The sequence below is a fragment of the Centroberyx affinis genome, unplaced genomic scaffold, assembly GCF_046629955.1.
Source record: "Centroberyx affinis isolate AG114_WGS23_722 - 3 ecotype Tasmania unplaced genomic scaffold, CSIRO-AGI_Caff_v1 ptg002185l_1, whole genome shotgun sequence".
NCBI lineage: Eukaryota > Metazoa > Chordata > Actinopteri > Beryciformes > Berycidae > Centroberyx > Centroberyx affinis.
Genome location: NW_027280493.1, coordinates 50,425 through 71,369, shown reverse-complemented (window position 1 = coordinate 71,369; position 20,945 = coordinate 50,425). Strand labels below are relative to the sequence as shown.

General features: G+C 41.3%; 1 protein-coding gene across 1 annotated transcript in view; it reads right to left on the bottom strand.

Moving 5' to 3' along the window:
• LOC139655023 (histone deacetylase 4-like) overlaps window positions 1-12,117 on the bottom strand; it is a 68,087-nt gene extending 55,970 nt beyond the window's left edge. Inside the window, exons 1-2 of the mRNA XM_071532319.1 lie at window positions 11,995-12,117; window positions 9,245-9,585 (exon numbers count right to left, since the gene is read on the bottom strand). Coding sequence (XP_071388420.1) covers window positions 9,245-9,266 — 22 coding nt within the window. The 5' untranslated portion in view covers window positions 9,267-9,585; window positions 11,995-12,117. The remainder of the gene's footprint in view (window positions 1-9,244; window positions 9,586-11,994) is intronic.
• Between the last annotated feature and the right edge of the window lie 8,828 nt (window positions 12,118-20,945).

The window sequence follows — 20,945 nt, the reverse complement described above, 5'->3', positions numbered from 1 at the left end:
CCAGCAACAGCACTTCTACACGCTCACAGTTACACACATTCCCACCTGAGAGCTGCCCAGTACAACTGCAGTCTTGTTGTTTTATCACTGAGCTGCACCACCGGAACAGTTGCGGGTTAAGTGTCTCATCACTGGAGGTTGTTGAGGGAAGGAAGAGTGTTTCTCAGTCACTTTCCCCACCTACCAGCCGGTGCAGGGATTTGATCCGGTGAGCTTCCGGTCACAAGTCCACATCTTAAATCTCTAGGCTACTGCCGCCACATTAATAGCGGCAGGTCTAATAAAAGGCGGATGTGCAATATAGACTTCGCTCTACCTAGGCCTAAAGCGTTACACCCATAGAAGTGTGTGTACACTGTGCTGCAGTGTTTATCAAAGACAAGGGTGAGACCCAAAGTTGGTTTGCGGGAGGCAAAAATGGGTCATCTAATTATACTGAAGAAATTAGCATCCAAAGCTATCAAAGATGACAATCCAAAACAGTGAGGGGAAAAAAGCAGGAGGAACGTGGGTGAACAGGAATTTCTATGTAGAAATGAACGGTAATTTAATATCTCAAAATCCTGAAATCCTAGGGAAAAAAAAAATCATATCCCTGAGCAAAATCTTTTTGAATCCCTGCCATTTAAGATAAGGCCAAACACAAGACTGTAGTAGGCTGATAGTGCAAGAGCAGGATGGATTTTATTAGAGTAGCCTGCTTAATAACCTGCAAGATTAGTTTTTGAGAACAATTACTTTGAAAATATGGGTCCCAGGCAGAGCAGGCAATCACCCGCCGCCAGTATTTTTTATCAACACTTGAAATGGGACTGTGAAGACGGACAAGGAAATGCGGTGAGAGAGATTTGGCAGTATAGTGCGAGCTGGGACTTAAAATCCAAGTGGTCACGAGTATCGGGGTCTGAGAAATAGCAGGCTAAACCCCCATGACACCCATAGGTCCTGTTTTCTATAGGTAAAAAATCAGACATGTTTCTCTATACATGTGTGTGTGTGTGCATTTGTGTGTATGCACGTGTTTGTGTATATGTGACACAGTTTCATGTCCCGTGTGTCTCTTTGCTCGCATCAGCAAGTGCAACCTGTACACCAGGGTCTCTGTGTGTGTGTGTGTGTGTGTGTGTATGTGTGTGTATATAGACTTCTTGATCCTGTCTGCTGCTCTGTTTACGTCAGCAGCTGTCCCTCACCATCCCCGCCAAAACTCCCTACAGACGAGGTAAAAAAAAAAAATACAATTTGCACACACAATTACTGTACAAAGACTGACAGAAGATTGATATAAAAGAAGTGAAATAGTTGCAGCCGCCCTCATCCTTTGTTCTGATATAAAACCTGATTTCAATCTTCACCTGTTGGACATAGCGTGGTTTTTGCTAGCCACACAAGCCATGATTACGCTTCCAGTTTTCAAATTGGAAGTCAGAAAAACACATGGGAACTGTGAGGCAGATCTTCCACAAAAGCAATAAGGCAAAAGCTTAAAGGATAACACCAGTGTTTTTTTTTTATAAGTTTGTGCCAGTTGTCTAGGTCGCCCCTCTCCTTTCCATTCTTCCTGGTTTGTCTGCACACAGTCAGCGTAGTTGGAGATATCAGCGCTCGTTTTCCTCCTTTCAGAAAGAGCCATTTGCTGCCATTCATTCTTGTACAGTATGAAAAAAAAACTTCCACAGAGCGAGAGAATCCATCACAGTAAACATGAAGGCTTCGTTTGGGTTGGTCCAAGTTTCTGTTCTATCCTTAAATCAGTGTGCCCAAGTTCAGTGTTGTCATATATGTAAAGTTTGTATTTCAAAAACGCCAAAAAATGAATAAATGTTAAAAGAAATCGAATTACATATGCCATGCATTGCAAAATGACTGGAGGAAATGTCACCTAGACATATGCAGAAGTAAATGGGTCATAATGCTAAATGGCACCGGTATTCTCCTTTAACCCAGTCTCCATAAAGTCATCTAAAGAGTGAGAATCAATTTAAACAGGCAAGCAGACCCTGTGAGAGCCGATCCTGAGTCCAGATTCTTGACTAGCTTGTGAAAAGCATAAATTAGACTACTCTGTATATGCTAAGCAGTATAGCAAGAAGCGCCTAAGGCTCGCAGAGAGACTTATCTAATCTTGGGACCCAGCCCAAGTGAGTGCGATCTTCTGACCCTAATAATTGGAGTGTTTTTTTTTTTATTTTCCTTGCAGTATTGTCATGTTACAAGGCTGCAAAATGTTAGAAAATCTTCCGCCTGTAACCTAGATAACGCTGAGCCTTCGAGGAAAGGAGCAGTGTGTCAAGTTCACTGGTTCAGAGCCATAAAAGGCGCTCACGCCCACACACAGACCCAGCAAAATAAAGCAGTAAAAAATCTAATCTGAACAGTTTGCTTCATGTTGTAGCAAAGCTTCTTTGTCTGAATGGATGGTGCTCTTCGAATTTTGCTAGTTTACATTCTCGTACGACAACGTGAAGTTCAAACTCCCCATTCACAAATAATCGCTTACCTATAGCCTCTCTGTGTGCGTGTGTGTGTGTGTGTGTGTGTGTGTGTGTGTGTGTGTGTGCGCGTGCGCGCGCGTGTGTGTGTGTGTGTGTGTGTGTGTGTGTTGATGACTCATCTGCAGACCCAGTTCTTGCTCCAGTGGTAAACACTGTAGACTTTCCTGGAAAGCCCTGGTGCTTCTGACTAAGACAAAAACAAAGTGTTGCCTGGTAGTGGCATCACCTTCCCTCTTTAATAAGGTAACACCAGAGAAGGCTTTCTGCTTTTTTTTTTTTATTTGGAACAATGGCTTCATTTTAATTTACAGCATCAATGTTAGACTTTAGCATTTGGAACCAAAGCAGTTTAAGGTCAGAAGATACTGACATGGATAATAAATATAGCTCAGTCCCTTCAACAGGGAGATCATAACACTGAAATCAACATTTCACATCTATATATGTTTTTTTATATTTATTAAATGATATATACTGTATATATAGATGCTTCTGTCCTATTCTGCTGTCTGTTGTTTTCATAGACTGTTTGTATTTATGTACGTTGTGCAGCGGCTTCAATTTCCAAGACAAACTTCCCTGCAGGGACAATAAAGTTTGTTATCTTGACTTCTTCTTTTTTTGTTGTTGTTTTTTTTTTTTTACAGGCGTCATCCATTTCTAATGGGAGATTATGCTACACCAAACCACACAAGTTGAGTCCCCTCTTTATCTGGATAGGGGCAGCCCAGATTGTCACCATATGACCTGATAAGGATGCTTGGCAAGTGACCACAACCACAGAGGGGCCCCTGAGAATCATGGGAAAGAAGCTAACACTGACATGAGGTCAGAAGTTGCTAGGTAAGGGATAACGCACAGCAAAATAAGCCCTGACAGGTTGAATCAATTGCAATAATGTCCAGCTGCTGCTTATTACACGGCTAATCACCAAAGACATTAATCATTTGACACAAAATATTCATTTCAATTCATTTTATTACAAGCTAAAATAACAATAACGTTTCCGCCACGAAATCGTTCAGCAGGACTATAAAAGCATAGGAATGTCTGTAGCTAGCATCCATGATACATTATAGCTGAACTGTAACCATGGCAACGTAAACAAATCCAGTAAGATTGCCATTCAGTCTCTATAACCAGCAATCAAAAATATTCCGCGCTCTGATTAATAAATTAAAAGTAACATATAGAACATATAGTACAAGTAAAATCCTCCATGTATCTCACCTCGGTTAGCCGTCAGTTTGTCTGCAGTAACGTCTTTTTTGCCACAAGGTGGCGCCACTTAATTTGATTAGAAATCAACAAAATCGACCCGACTTCTTGACTGCGGAGTGATATGATTAGATGTGAAACAGGCTCTCAACAGACCTCTGAATGCAATAACAGGTCAGACTGTGGTGTGAATCTGTGTGTGTGTGTGTGTGTGTGTGTGTGTGTGTGTGTGTGTGTGTGTGTGTGTGTGTGTGTGTGACAGACTAGCTGTGCAGGTAGCGCAGACTACTTCAGATTTTGTGAATACACTTTAAGCCTAACTGATCTCGACTGATTCATTCATCCTGAACGTGACATTTAAGAAAACCGCCCCGTTCAGCACAACACAGCCGACACGTTAGCTTAATGCTAAGCACAAGTGTAGAACAAATGTCGCCGGCTAATATGCTAAAGCCCTCAGTACACAGAGTAATCACTTCTGTGCAAACACTCCAGCCTGTTTGCAGATATGCCCATAAAGACTGATGTGAGGGCCTTATCAGCCTGACCCCCTTTTTTCTGGGAAATATAAACCCGACAAAGTGTTTCACATTTCACTTTTCTAGGAAGAGATTTATGGTAAATGATATTTAATCTAAAAATCCCACTGCTGTTGTAATAAAGAAAATGAGTAAGTCCTGGATCAAAAAACGTGCGTGCTAGTAAGCTCATTACAGATTATAAAAATGGTTCATAACATTACAGTAGCACACAGGCAGGCACGCACACACACACATAATCAGGAGGGCAAACATGCAGGTTCACACACACACACACACACACACACACACACGCACTGAAGGCTTTATTTAGAAGGCTGGTAGATGATTGGAAATAACTATGAAAAGCAAGCTCAAAAAGGTGCAGCAGCATTGGATCACACTGCAAATATGAGAGTGCAACAAAGCTGCGGACCTGAACCTCACATTGTTTACCTTGTTTACCTCGCGAAAAAAGACAATGTTGCTCAACTGTCAATGCAACATGAAGCCACTGGATCACTTCCACACATCAATTTCTCCACAGCACCATCATAACACAGAAATCTGAGTCCTGACGCATCTCCAAAACAGGATGTACACCTTATTCCTGTCAGTCAGAAGTCCCGCCTACTGCCACTTCCTTGCCGTTTGAACGTTTTAACGACAAAAAACACACAGTGACCTTTGCGACATGCCTGAAGAAAGTCACAAGGCTGAACTATTGGGTATTTTTTCCCTTCATTTTATGTCTTTAACCCCTTGTACCCTAACTTTAGCTGACTTTACCCTTACATTTTTTTCCTAACTGTACAACAACATCACATCCATATTCTTTATCTGCTGTTCCAATGCTTTCTTGAAGCTCTAGCTGCTTATATTGAATGAAATATTCAAATACAAGACGCCATGTTTTTATGCACCATTACATCAAATGGAAAAAATCTAGATGTTTGTGCATCATTATATACACATTTCCCTGTATGTAGCATGACATATTTGGTGTCTTTGGAAAACTTGTTATCTTGACTAGAATTTAAAATAAAGTCCTGTGGGTTTGAACAAAGCTTAACTGTGCAACCTGCATTTGTAATGAGGGACCAAGTGGGGGGGCCGGCAGGGAAGAACAGGTTAAATGTCTTTAGGTTGCCTGGTTTCCGTTTTCTTACAGATAATACTCAAGTATGGACCTAAGCTGTCGTTCAGAAAGGAAAACGAAAAGCCCGAAATCGACAAAAATCACAGCTATGTCGTTTTGGGTTTGGCCCTCTAGTGGGTAGCAGGCTGTTGAGGTTCCACTGTGGAGAGGAGAGGCAGCGGAGGGCAGGGTAGGAAATTAAAAACAGCCAAATCCTATTATATTTCGACTGCAGCTGGTAAGTTTATCTGCTCTACCAGCCACTTCGGCAGGCGACAACAATCGTTTGGAGGTCCTGTTATGTCCTGAAAGTCCAACTGGCTGCTAAAATAGTAAAAGTAGCTGGTGAATTTTGGGGTTTTACCTGTAAACAATAGAAAGTTAAGTTTCTCGCCTTGGTTCAATATTATCATTCATCGTCTTTCGGTTGGATCGTATCGAATGAAATGTTGATATTGAGTTATTGTGATTGCGAATTCTGTTGTCTACATCAGTGATTCTTAACCTTTTTCATAGCAAGGACCCCTAATTTAGTCCACATTAGGGCCACGGACCCCCATTTGATGAGATTTTGTCTCTCGGACCCAAATCGGAGAATATTTTTATTGTTAGATATGATTTTGTCCAGTGACTATCTGTACTGCAAGTAGAGAGATAACAGTGAAACTATGATAAAAACAGTCATTCTTCTACATTCTCTAATTGTGTTAACTTCTTGTAAATGAAATAATGGTGAAGTTTAACAATTCATCCGTTTGCTGGGGACCCCCCGGAACCCCCTCAAGGACCCTTGGTGGTCCCCGGACCCCACGTTGAGAACCACTGGTCTACATTAATGATTAAAGGCAAATGCAACTTAAAATCTCCCACAAAATGAGATCTGGCACAAATTAGGGAACACTACTTGAAAATTACATCATCATACTTTATATTACCACGCAGCAGAGCAGGGCAATAATTCTATATTATCGTTTAACGTCTTTCAAAAGAAATATATTGTAATGAAAGTTATCGTGATACACAATTCTGTTGTCTAAATTCACGATGAAGGGCAAAAAATCTCTCACAAAACGATCTGAAACAAATTAGGGGAATATTACATTACATTTCAAGGCGAGGAGCACCAATCTGATCATTTAACATGCGATTTTGCATATAGCAGACACCGTTAACTAAATAATTTCTCAGGATTAGCGCGGCATTAATTTTGTCCAGCTGCGGGGCAGAGGAGCGAGCGCGGCCGGGCATTAGAGCCGACTGTCTGATGATAACTGTTGAGCCGCCTTAATCCCGGCTTGATCTAACAACGTAATGCGCTCGGCCTCTAGCCTCGGTAGAGAGGAGCGACCGGCCTTCTGTGGACAAAGTGTTAATATCTTCCTATAAGGAGGCTCTGGAAAGGGAATTAAAACACCACAGACACACACACACACCTCCCCAAACACCCCTGTCACCCTCTCTGTGTGTGTGTGTGTGTGTGTGTTTGGTGACGGTGTCCCTCGGGGCCCGGCGGTTACCTCAGCAGTGGTATTTATAGTGCACACACTCCCAGGTGTACAAAGTAAACACGGTGGACACTGTCATGCACCACACACACACACACACACCAGGCCAGGAAACTAACCTTTTCATCCACCGGCCGCTTGTTTAATCATTTATCAGTTCGCTATAGCCCGAGCCAAATCGTTTTTTTTGTAAGAGTAGAGCTTCTAAACTGCAGTTGATTAGGTGTCAAAGCAGATGGGAAAGTAGTAGAGTTAATCAGGTTGTGTTATGGACTTTTCTCTCGCTCTCCAGAGCCTATTCATATTGAATCAAGGCTATTTTCTCACTACCATTATCCAATTAACATCCGTAAGACGTGACGAAAATGCTTTACTGCGTTACTATGTTCATAATCAAAACGCTCACATCTATCAATACGGGAGATGTAGCGGCAGATACATTTCTCTTAACGCGGCTATTGATGAGCTCGACTCTCATTACTCCACACATGACATGTTACAGATTTGCCGATGTGACAAATCACTGTTTCTTTCTGAGGACATTGTCAGTGTCGAGGCCTGGTTCATAATAAAGATGAGGGGGGAAACACACTACAGGATTTCATCACCTGTCTTTCTTTTCTAAATTAAGCATCAGAGTGGCTGTCATTTTCAAAGTCGGTGTGCTTATAAGAGAACAACTACAACAATACTGATATTTTTAGACTGAAGTCACCGATGGCCATTTTGTGCATGTAAAAAATTGCAAATATTCAGTGTTTCCCTCAGAATTTTATTCTTACTAAGTTGGAAAAGCCTCTGAAACAGCATTCAGGCCATCATGGGACTAAAACTAAAAACTGGGGAAACAATTAGATGAACACATAAAATGTCCAAAGAACAGAACATTTCACTGCAGGTTTTAAAGAATGTTTATATGTAGCTGTGGCTAGGGAGGAATCTGCATCAAAGCAGTGAACCACATGACTGTTGATATCTGATATTCACTAAAAGGCCAATATGAGCCATAATATAATCAGTCTAACCCCACTATCTATAGTCAAGTCAAGATTTGACCCAATTACCCCAGTAAACCATGATATTGTAACTTTAGCTTGCACGGCAACTTAGTGCTTAATTAGATCAAGAAATCTGAGTGAAATTTAGCTTGTCTCCAGCTTAAAGTCACAAGGAAACAGCATTTTGAGAGCATCGTCCTTCTTTAATGTGATGTATTTCCTGGTGAAACAGGATGCGGAGGCGGGACGTTAACGGGAGGCGGGATCACTCAAAAGTCTAAACCAATGGGAGATCAGTTAGGGAGACAAAGGCAGGGGCATGTTCAATCTGAAAACGGTGTGCACCGTTTTGCTACGGTTTCCGGGTTGAACGTCATGTTTCCTCAAAACGGTGTGAAACGGGCTTTGAGGTATGTTGTCTCTCGTTTGGTGGGTGTGTCAGAGGTGTTACCCAATCAGCAGCGACGTGTATATAAACCCCGCCATATTAAAAAGGCAGTGCACACAATGGATCCGACAAAAGTCCTTTACAAATGTGTCCGCTGCAGCTTGCTGTCTGCAACAACTGAACTGATTAGAAGACATGTTTGTATCTTTTGCTATTGTTTGTACCATTGTGGAGTGACACTTTCATAAACTTTTCTACTCCTCTCTACTCCTCTAAATATATAATGGTAAATATTACAATATCATATCACAACAACAGTGATCAGCAATAATGATAGGCCTAATACTCATAATAAAATAATTAGCTCATATAGGTCCTAACACAGTCTCGAAGGTAAGAAGTGGATTATCCTTCACCTGAAATGTTTGCCTTGTCATCCTGAAATGCGAATGAGGCAAATGTTGGATCACTATAATTAGGAACCACAGTTTCCACAAACCCCTTCACTCGATTGGGATGTTCTCTGCTGTTCTGGACGGCAAGGGCAGTGACTGTAACATCGAGCGTATTTTGTAGAGTTAAACACGTATTTAAACCGATTTCATCAGGCTCTGAAAATTCTTCGAAAAGAACGCAAAGAATGGCCTTCTCAGCTGCTGTAGTTGCAACGCTTGCGTAACACAACAGGGCGTTCAACGTTTCCGTTTATATAAACGTTTTGCTACGTTTTGACGGGGCTGAACGCAGGCCCGGTGCACGATGATGTCACCACTAAAGATTTTCCATTTTCCATGAAGTACAACGAATGAGATTTTTATATAAAAATACAATAAAATGACATTTTTGTCCTTTTTTTTGGGCATCATTTTCAAGTGTGACTTGAAGCGAAACAGACTTCATGTTGAGATAAAGACAAGGACAAGGGTGCAGACAAGGACACAGGAGGTACAATGCTAATGACAGAGAGTGAAGTAAAGCCCTTACCTTGGTGGCTGTGTGATGTCATCGCTGACAGGCCGGTCCTGTGGGAAGTGGACGAGCTGGCTTGGTGTGTATTGCAGGACAGATGTGTGTGTGTGTGTTGTTTCTGCACGTGCCTATGTGATTTACAGGGCAGCGTTCAATCAACTGTTATGCTTCTGTGTGTGTGTGTGTGTGTGTGTGTGAGGACTGATCCGACACACAGTTTCAGGACAGTCCGCTCCACAAGAATCCCTCAAGGTTGGAAGCAGGAACCGGACGTCCACCAGCAGCCAATCCCCATGCGCCTTTGATTTGGGTAATCCAATCAGGACGCCTCCTCGCTGTCTAGCACCGGTACCAACCTATCAGAGAGAGAATAAGAGGTATAACAGTATTTTGAGCTGTTCAAAACTATCTAAAAGTGTTAGTTTAACTCTGATGGCTGCGGACTTGGAGCAACTATGGCATGGTGTTGATTTTTACACCCTCAGTTAAATTAACACTGTCGATTTTGCTTTGCATTTAGGCTAATAGGCATCTAATTGTAAGCCTTTTGATAACGGTAAACAGCTTACACAGTGCCGGAGGGGTATTTCGTGAAGCTGCGGTACCAAGTTAGCCGTAACAGTGTGACAAAGAACAGTCAAAAGTGAAGTTTTCAGTAATGAGTTAAATAAATTTTGGATGTTGATTCTCTTGCAGCTACAGAAACCGATGATTTCTCATTATGAACCAGTTTTTCCTGGTAGTTTTTTAGAGTTATCTGGCTATAAAACCCCGCTTCTCGAAACACCCACCAGGTTCTTTGAGGTAAAATATTGTTTACATGCAGATCCAACGTCTCCGTCTCGTTCAATTCGACCTGAGAGGTTTGGCTTTAAGCTTACACCGCAAGACGCTGTAAACCAATCGGGCAATAAATCGTTCTTTTTGGGACTGTGGCGCTCCAAAATTGGAAAAAAAAAACATAACATGGAAAGAGTATGATGTATCATTTTCACTAGGATGGGTGAAATTTGTGTGGAACGGTCTATTTGGGGGTTTGAGCCGAGTCGGGATTTTGAAGGATCGTCCCATTCAAGATCCCCAAAAGTCTCATCAGCAGAGCAGGAAGCCTTTTGATCACTGTTCTTTTCTTTGTTTTAGGGAATGATGATTGTTCATTTCTTTTGTTTGGGGAGAATAAATGATTGTTCTTTTCTTTGTTTCGGAGAGAGGAGCCGAAATTCATCGGGGCCTGGAGCAGGAGTGTCAGATGCAATCACGGCTCGAGCCCGAAAAAGCAGCAAGTAGACTGCACCGCTACGAATGGAAGGGGTAAAAACTGCCCGAGGGCAAGGTGGGGTGGGGGTAGTGTGGGTGTGTGTGTGTGTGTTGGCGGGGGTCTCAGAGGTCTGCAGAGGCAGGATGGGTGTGGGTTGGAGTTGAGGGGAGGAGGAGGAGGGGGGTGTGGGTCTCAAGACAGAGGGCCAGACAGCGCAGCCCGCGGGACAAATTGCCAAAAGTCGGTCACTGCACACACACTCACTTGTGCTTTGTGATAGGAAAAGAGGGGGGGGGGGGGTACGTGTGTGTCACGGGGAGTAGCTTACACTCCAGGGGGGATCCATGCAACACCATTCTCTCAGGGCATCTCATCTGTCCGTGTGTGCGTGATGTGTGTGTGATGTGTGTGTGTGTGTGTGATGTGTGTGTGTGTGTGTGCGTGTCCCAGGCCATTGTCCCTAAAAAGCGCTGGCTTGATGCAGGGTGACAGATCTGGGGAGACGACTCTGAAGCCCTGAAGCTCCGAAGTAAAAATAATAAAGAGCTGGAAAAAAAAAAAAAAGGGGGTTGGAACCAGTGAAGGAGTGGGAAAAATAACAAGCAGGGTGAACTGTGACCTCCAGTCGCTCATCATCAAATCACCAATATGAACAAAAATCTATTATATTACCAAAAAAAAGCACCAATTTACGCTTTTAACCCCCTTCAAAACACCCTATCATCATAAAACTTACACCAGTTTGACACAAGCTACTATGAATTCATGAGTTTAGTCCAGTTTTCCCTCCACTACACCCTAAAATAAAGTCACTAACATATCTAACAACAAAACCTAATATTTCTGACTATTATTAATCTCTTTGCACGGCTATTAGAGATTTTAAAACAGACATAATATGCTGCTTTGATGCTGCCACAGCTCCAACAACCCGTACGCCTCCATTCACAAAAAAAACAGAGATTGACGCATGCAGAGAATTACCACCGCCCATCCCGAACCATTCACACACACACACACACACACACTTATACAGGCCTATACCTTAACTTTACGCTTTTATCTCGTCAATAACGCGGGTATAAGCCGATACATGCGTGCTGGCACGGCGTATATTGCATTAAAGCCTAAGGCCCGAGCGTGCACTAAAAATAGCTCTCCAACAATCGGCATAATAAATATCGCCTGTCCATTCTCTCCTATTGCCTACACACACACACACACACACACACACACACTTCCCGCCCGCTACAGTGCAATAACCCGTAGTGGAAATACTATATGTTTGAAATGTGAGGGCATTCCCACCCGAAATAGCCAGGAATCCGACTCGGGTTTTGTTGCAGAAAGGGAAGCGGAGAGCGAGCCCAAGTGGAAACTTCAGCCGGACATTGTTTTGATGAATCCTGTGCATCGCATCCTTGCTGAATATCAACATCAAAAGAGGCGCAGCTCGGCCGCACATTTCCCCCCCCGAGAAGAGGACAGAAACAACACCACAGCTCACCTAGACGGGGCCCGCAGCCGGCCAGTTGTTCCCACATGTGTCCACAGTTTTATTTCTCGCCCATTTTAGTCAGGGTTTTCTCAGGACAGGGGGGCGAAAAATTCATCTCCTGACAGATTCCGCCATACTGGATTTTTGTTACAGCGTCACATGGAGCGCCCCTGCATTTACCAGAGGCGGGGTTTGCCTGATGAAATTGTGATAATCTACTATACGAGCAATGATATGTGTGGTGGTGGTGAGGAGGAACCGCGATTACATTTTGCACTGGCGATCCGGATGAAAGGATTGTTGTCTGTCCGCTGTGAATTTCTCTGTAAAATGAATAGAAAAGTCTTAAGGGCGTGTCCTATAATGTAGGCCCATAGTAAAGTTATATCCCTAACGAAAACAACTATAATATTCCCATAATATTCCTATAATATTCCAATAGGGACTTTCTGAGTGTCTGTGATAGTTTAGAATAACATTATCCTAATATATTTTATTTTTTATTTCCTATAATATCCCTATAATATTCCTATAGGGACTTGTAGTATCTCAATGGTACTCAATAATGAGTTTTGAATAACCTTATCCTACTTTGTCTCCTATGGTATCATTATTACATTCCTATAATATTTTTATAGGAACTTATAGTGTGTCTATGGCAGTGGTGAGTTTATAATAACTGTGTCGTAATTAATAGTACTTGTATCTCTTAGAATTTCCCTATAATTTCCCTATAATATTCCTATAGGAACTTATAGTGTGTCTATATGATTCAATAGTGAGTTTATAATAATCTTTTCCTATTTTATGGTATTTTTATCTCCTATGATATCATTATAACATCCCTATAATATTCCTATAATATTCTTATAGGGACTTATAGTTGGTCTGTGGATCTCAGTATTGATTATTGTGACCTGAGCATACTTGATTGTATTTTTTCTTCTCCTTTGGTATCACTATAATGTTCCCAAAATATTCATATTCACAGTATTTTGTTACATCGCCACAAGGCTATCTTGGTAGGAAACAAGTGACTGTAATAAATTAACAGGTGATTGCATTTATAATAGCACCATTAGCACCATATTGGTAGGAAATGCATGACATCATGGGAATACTAATATGACATTAGGTTGTTTTGATTTGATATTTGTGTAGCAACCTTCTAAAATGTATTACAGGGTTACTGTAAGTTCTTTTAAACATGCCCACAGATTACTGGTTTTAACCTATAGTCTTTATTAGTGTAACCTGATAAAATCAGTGGTGCTCTATTCAAAATGCCTCATAATTTTTGCATGACAGTGTCTGGACTGAGAGAGAGAGAGAGAGAGAGAGAGAGAGAGAGAGAGAGAGAGAGAGAGAGATCTATTAGATATATTAGCATATATATAATATGTGTCTGCGGTACTCAGTAGTGACTTTATAGCAATCATATCATCATTTATGGTGTTTATATCTCTTATGGTATCACTATAACATTCCTATAAATACTAATTTTTGCTGTGATGTTTGCACAGCATCCTTCAAAAAGCATTACAGGATTACTGCAGTCCTGCACATTTAATACAGTGTTATTCCAGCATTTGCATTGTAATTAGGCAGCCACTCCTTCGCCGGGCCTATAAAGATAAAAGTGATTTGCTGCCTGAGATCTAATGCAACATTAATATCTCTCCTTACAATATTTACCTGCACGTTCGGCATTTCAACATAACCAGTAGTGGCAAAATGAAACGAATGCTCTTATCCAATTCTCGCTCATTGCAACATGAAAAATCCTCCCCGCTGCCTGCTCTAATCTAATATGCTTTTATTTCCATTACCTTATATTTGATTTTGCATCTCAGCCACCCACAGGCAAAAACCGCAATGGCATTGCCAAGTTTAGCTGACTTGATTACTGTAATATGCTAACCAGTTTCTACACAGGCTCCATCTGCAGACACAGACTGTGTTATTATTCACCGGTACAGGTAGACTACACAGTTCTGCTGTGAGCTAAGCCTGATGCAACTGGTTCCTCTCAACCTCAGGCTCCTCTGACGCAGTGTTGTGGTTCATGCTGAGCTTGACTGTTATTTCTGGGCCTGTACTGGATTTTGGAAGGGTTATCTACAGTATACTGGGCCTGAACCAGTATACCACCACACTAAACAGCATAGGAAGTGAACAGATTCCTTATATTTTACTTATTTGTTATGTTCTTGGATCCTTTTTGTGTTATTTTATTCTGTCTTACTGCTGGATTTTTTACTTGCTTTGTCAAACACTTTGTAACACTGTTAAGAAAGGTGCTATACAAATAAAGTTCATTATTATTATTATTATAAAAGCCTGACACATTACTGAACTCCATTACTGCCAATAGTGCCATTCAGCAAAGACAAAGGCCTCGACAAACAGTATGACTTGATGACTGTCGCTCACAATCTTTCCATTTTTTAAACTTTCCACACACCCAGTTAACACACAGAGTTCCCTAATCGCAATCATTTTTATTTTTCTGTTTTATTTCTGAAGGCAAAGTTCTCTTTTTGCTTTCCCACCCTCCGCAGTGAGGTCGAATTTCTAATAACCTTACCTTTAACCCTACTTTATGGTATTTTATCTCCTATAGTGTCATCGTAACATCCCTATAATATTCCTATAGGGTCTTACAGTGTGTCTGTGGTACTCTACTGTGAGTTTATAATAACTTTATAATACTTTATGATATTTTTATCTCATATGGTGTCATTATAGCATTCCTATACTATTGCTATAGGGACTTACAATGTGACTTGGTACTCAGTAATGACCTTATTGTGTTTTAAGGTAGGCTACTTATTATCTCCTATGGTATCCCTATAATATTCATATAGGGGCTTATAGCATGTCTGCGGTACTCTGTAGTAATTTTATAGTTAACTAATCATACTTACTAATACTAATCTCTGTAATTGCTGTTGCACACATTCTGTCAGACTTTAATTTTCTACACAATCAGAATTACTTATCATCATAACTTTCATTTTTCTCTATTATTTATGAAGGGAAATGTTCTTTTTTGTCTCCACAGGGAGGTCAGAGGTCAGGGTCAGCAGCCCTGGAGCGTCTTGCTCAAAGGCGCTTCAGCAGGGCGGATGCTCCCTACGTCACCCTGCTGCCCTCCATCACTCTCACCACCATCTCTACTGTCAAAAAATACTTTTTGTTTTATCTGGTCCCGGCTTTGTGCTGCAGACTGGATTGGATACAAGTTACATTTATTAATCGAGGTCGCTCCTCTTTTGGAGTACAAGGGAGGCCTGTTGGGACAGCCGTATCCATAGCAACAGAGGATTATAATTTCTCTGGATGAGCTACGGAGCATCGGTTACGTAACGCGGTCGGTCTTGGAGGCATCTCTGATGCTGTTGTGCTTGAGTAAGCTCTTTAGGGTTAAAACCTCGCAGATACGCTGGATGCAGAGCTTCTCTCCCTGCAGATGCTTCACATGAATAAAAACATAAGCTATATATCTGTGAGGCCAGCGGCCCCGAGTATAATCCTTTTGTTTACACCTTACTCTACAAAGCACATCCATTTTGAAGAATTTAAAGGGGGAATACCACTCAAAACCAGAACTCATGTGTGTTATTTAACATAGTCTACCATAGTCTAATCTATATTTGTGAATACAAGAGTCTTTCTCCCAAACCTAAAAACCACAAAACTAAGCGTTGAACCTGTGATTTTAGATTTTATAGAATATTTGTTGGAGTTCACGGCAAAATCGTCAGTGTTAATTTAACTCTGAGAGTGTAAAAATCAACATCATTTAATTGCTTTTACATAGTGTTGAACAGCCGCCTCAGAGCCATATCAGCTGTTTTAATGGACAAACAACTCTCTAATCAATACTTGTCAACTCCAAATAACTGTCACTGAAAAAAACACACTGGAAAGTTAACTCCACATTAGTATTTTCACTTCTGAACCAGCAAACGTGCTGTTATCCCTGTAAAATCCCCATGTCTGCTATCACAGTCACCTTTACCATCACTCCCAATTCATTCATGCCAGTTCATTCATTCAGTTCCATTCATGGAGCAGCTTCAGAGTTTACATCTTGACATCTTTAGAAGCGAATATTGATCGGGCGTGGCTAGACGTAGGGAGAATATTTATGAAATCCTTAAGCTGAATGGTATTTCCCCTTTAAGGCTTCATCAGGATGTAATGATCAGCGTCTTTCATCCTCCTTTAAGGATTACTTCAAATTCCAGTCCTTATTTGAACTCAAGTATTTTGTTTTGAATTATATAAACTAAGTACACAGGCGAGTGCCGCGGGGCCTGCAGATGATGGTCCAAGAGCGAAGGGGGGGTTGGGGGGACAAGCAGCTGGTAAGATCTTCTTCAGTTATCTGGGACTGGAGGCTGTACAATGTGAGGAAGGCACTGCCATCATCATCAAGAGACAAATTCAGGTCAGTCAGTCAGGGATGAGACACTTCACCGTCAAACTTTGACACGGTTTACAGCGCTTGAGAAAATATTTTTTTACAAACCATGTCCAAGGTTATTATCGTAAACTAAAACTAAGATGAAAGCGTTAGGGTTAGGTGTTAAAAAACTGAAATGATGTCGTAAACTGAAGAAAAAATACAAACGAGACTTTGTCAAATAACTAAAACTGTCTTGTCTGCTTGTAAAAGTCAAATAAAATACAAATATACAGTATGTGAAATGTTTTTAGTTTTCCTCTTTTTTTGACTGTTTTTGCTGAATACTAACTATGCCACTAGATGGCGCTGTCCTGTCGACTGATTTGTTCGGCCCCCATGAGGAAGTGCCAGTGTTGCCGACGCCGTTGCTGTTTGATCGACTCATGACAAAAATACTTCAGAGAAAACGCCAGAGTCTGTTTGGGATTATTTGGAGCTAAATGTTCTGAATTCAGATCGCTGTTGAGTCTGCTGCTGCATTTCATCTGTGCAGCAAGAAACCAAGAGGCCCAACTTTAAACTGGCCGAGGATATATTGAAAAATTTATGGAAATAACTTTTAAAACGAATTTAGGATTTATGGTTTGTATTACATAATACCTGTTGCAAACATATAATAAATGTTCTTAAAATAACTCTTAAAAAATACCACCGCTACAAAAAACACCAAAACTACAACTGAAAGTAAATAAAAATTAAACTAAAACAAAACATTTGCAAAAAATAAACTAAACTAAAACTGCTAAACCTGCACTGAAAACTAACTAAAACTAAACTGAAATAGCTACATTAAAAAAAAAGTAAAACTACATTTAAAAAAAAATCATAATAACCCTGAACATCTCAGATCAGAATAAAGGGACGTAAAAGTTGTGTGTGGAAATGTCACATTAAGTATGACTCTTCACACCTGAGCTGTGAGTGTGATCTTCCCATTGTATCCACTAAGTTTTAAACACCATGGGACTGCAGAGTTTCTACTTGTTTAGTGTCAGGAAGCTCAAATGTAGCATCTGCATCTGTATTGTTTGCCCATTGGTTTTTGCTGATGCAGACATAAATGCAACACTCAAATGTGTGTGTGTGTGTGTGTGTGTGTGCGTGTGTGTGCATACAGTGCAGTGATGTCAAAGTAGGGATTAGATTGGCTTATATTGCCTAGAGCAGCACATTTGCAATTCAGTGAACAGTACATTGGGGTTGCCAAATCGCTGATTATGTTAGTTTAACTGTTTTGCATCGTGGGGTGTAACTATTACCTCCGGTCATTCAGTTTGCATCCAGTGTGGGCTATTATAAGTCCTCTTTTTTTACACATTTGGAGCATAATGCCTGCAAAAGGAGTCGTACCAAAGTACCTTACAGCAGTTGTGGCTAAAAAAGCAGCTCCTGAGTAATGATTTTCCAAAAATACGACTGTGTTTTGGGCCGGCGGCTGGAAGAGGAACACCAATCAGGCTCGAAAGTCAACAGCCTGCACAAACTACCACTCTGCCACCACAGCAGACACATCACACACAGGCTGTGGACCAGACCACTTGCAATACACACACAACTGGCTGTTAGTGGTTTCAGAGGGGAAGCCGTCGTCTCACCCAGCGCGGGCCCACATGAGTCAGACGCAGCATGCAGACAAAGCGCGCCGACCTCAGCGCCATAAAGAGGTTTGCTTTGCCAGCAAGAAAACACCGACAGCACATTTGTATATCTGACAGCGCATGATGAGATTGTACAATAAACAGGCTCCCCGGCTGCGTAAAACTCTGACAGATATAATCATAAATCGATGGCACCTTTGCGAATTATAAGCCCCCGCTCGGTATGTTAGGCATATTTGAAAACGAGACACAAAATCTTTTCCACGCTCGACCATGAAACTCAAAAAGTGCAGGAACATTGGGGGGAGAGAAAAGAGAGTGAGAAAGACCCATAAAGAGTTCTTGTTAAAAAGAAGCAGAGTCAAGACTTCTTACAGCAGAGCCAGTTAGTCTAAAACTTTCCATCAAAGCCTCGCCGAGCTGCATGGAGTAATTACCTTTCACACAGCAACAGCTTCCAGGCCTTATTAGTGATAGTGTTTGTGCGTTGTGTGGTGTTGCGTTGCCTGAGTGGGTGTTTGTAAGTGTGCATAGGTGTGTGTGTGTGTGTGTGGTAGCTGCATTTTGCTTCCATGTGCCGGTCAGGGTGTGTATTTTACATGTGTGTGTTTTTCTGAAGTGCACTCTCTCTCTCTCTCTCTCTCTCTCTCTCTCTGTGTGTGTGTGTGTGCCTGTGAAGTAACAGCACCCCAGAGCGCCCTGCTTTTCAGACATAAACCAGCTTGCCGGAGTGATAAACCGAGAAATGTTGTTATGACGGGTCGGTCCTAGCTAGCTGCTGTCCTCATGACGGCAGAGAGGAGCCCACCCAATGTGCCGTTACAGAGCGTCTGTGTGAGATGGGTAAAAATAGAGCGAGGATGGCAGATAAAAAAACAAAAAAACAAAACCAAAGTGGAAGAGCAAACCTCCTCCAGTACCGAGCAATGCCACAACTTGCTGTTACACCTAAAAACATAATTTCTTTCACTTTAGTTTTAAGTTAAATTGATTTCTTGACCTTGCAAACATATCCGTAAGATTTGGATTCAAGTCTCTATCTCTGTCGGTTTCAGAGTTACGGCTAAAAAATGATAATCGTCTAATAGTGGAAATCCCAGATCTGGATTAGCAGCAAAATCGAATCAATTGCTCCTCAGGCCAAGGCCGATCTGTCCACCAAATTTAATGGAAAGTACATCGATAAGTCTTTGAGCAATCCTGCTGACAGACAGACAGACAGACAAACTAACAAGTGAAAACCAATCATAGCCTCCCAGGCGGAGGTGATGGCAGCTGCCTGACAGCTTCAATTTCAAATGTTTTCACACTCGAGCTGCAGTGAAACCAGCATGGGAGACACAAGACTTAAGATCATGAGGTTTCAGGTCATGACAAGTGTGGATATATCACTGGACGTCCCGTTGGCTCAGCGGATATCATCCTGTCTCTCCTGCTACCGTCCACTAGGGTTGGACCGATATATCACTTTGCCAATATCAACCTTTTATTAAATATCAGATATCGTCCAGTCATGTCGTCCACTGCCGATATTATGGAGGTTTCTCCCTGACCACAGCTATATAAAAACAGTCTGTATTTATTCATTTAATTATTCAAAGTTTCCCCTACCATTGAATATTTGAGGTTGGTCTTTAAGATGCTGACCCAAAAGAATTTCATTAGTTTGGGTTTCAATGGAAGGTTTTAGTGTCTTATGATTTCAGAGGCTTTTCCACCCTGACAAGAATAAAATTCTAGGGGAAACACTGAATACTTGTTATGTTTTGGTATGAAAATAGTCACAATATATCTGCTATCAGTGAATGCACTCTAAAAATATCAGTATCTGCAAACTGGCCCTCAAAACCCCATATTGTTCAAACCCTACTATCCACTTTCTAATAAAGCAAAACTGTCAAAACAACTAGAGTCTTGGTACAGAGTTAAAATTCCCAAATTAATTAGACAACGAGACTTTTAACTCATGTGAATCAGAGCTGAAATAACTCTTTGCTTGGCCAGAAAAGACCAAAAAACACGACGAAACAGGGAAACAGATCGATAAACTAAAGAGGAGCTAACCAGCATCGTAACTAATGTCATCTAATTTTCCAATGAGCAAGTTAGATCGTCTCTTCCAGCATAACTCATAAGCGAGTGGAGTGTTTATAAATCTCCCAGTCGCTGCAGATTTAAAACATTTAAATAATGTGCGCCCTGATGTTTCCAGGTTTCACCACATCATGAGATGGCTGTATTTTTCCAGAGTGGGGCAGCCAGTAAAAGTCATTTGGGCATGCAGTCCACGAGCCATGCCAGCAGCATATAGCATGAGACATAAAACTCCAACCAGAGAGCCTGAACTAGACAAATTATGTTAAGTGTTCATAAAATGTCTCTGGCCAGCAAAGCGAGAGATTGGGAAAGAGAGGGAAGATCCTTTAAAAATGGAATACCGCTCCATGTGAAATGTTAATCCTGTTGTTTACTGCAGTCTAACGAATGTGTCTGACTGTGAACAAACTGTCTACCAAAACTAGAAACCTGAGAAGCAGGCTGCGGTTTTGGTGAGAAGATTGATGGGATCAGATCTGGGTCCAGTCCTCTTGTTGATCAGAATCAGAATCTGAATGAGAATCAGTTTTATTGGCCAAGAATTTGGCTTGGTGACACAAAATAAGTAGTATATAAAAATCAGAGGTGTGACCAAGTCAACTTTGCTCCAGTCCCAAGTCAGTCTCAAGTCTTGAGGCTCAAGTCTCAAGTCTAAATGTAGAACACCAAGTCAAATCAGAACAAATCAAGAGTCCAGTATCAATTTAATATCTTAAAGAAAACTAAATATCTAGGACTTTTCAATGCAACATGGTTTTAATAGGATAAAAACTTGGTAAGAGCATCATGAG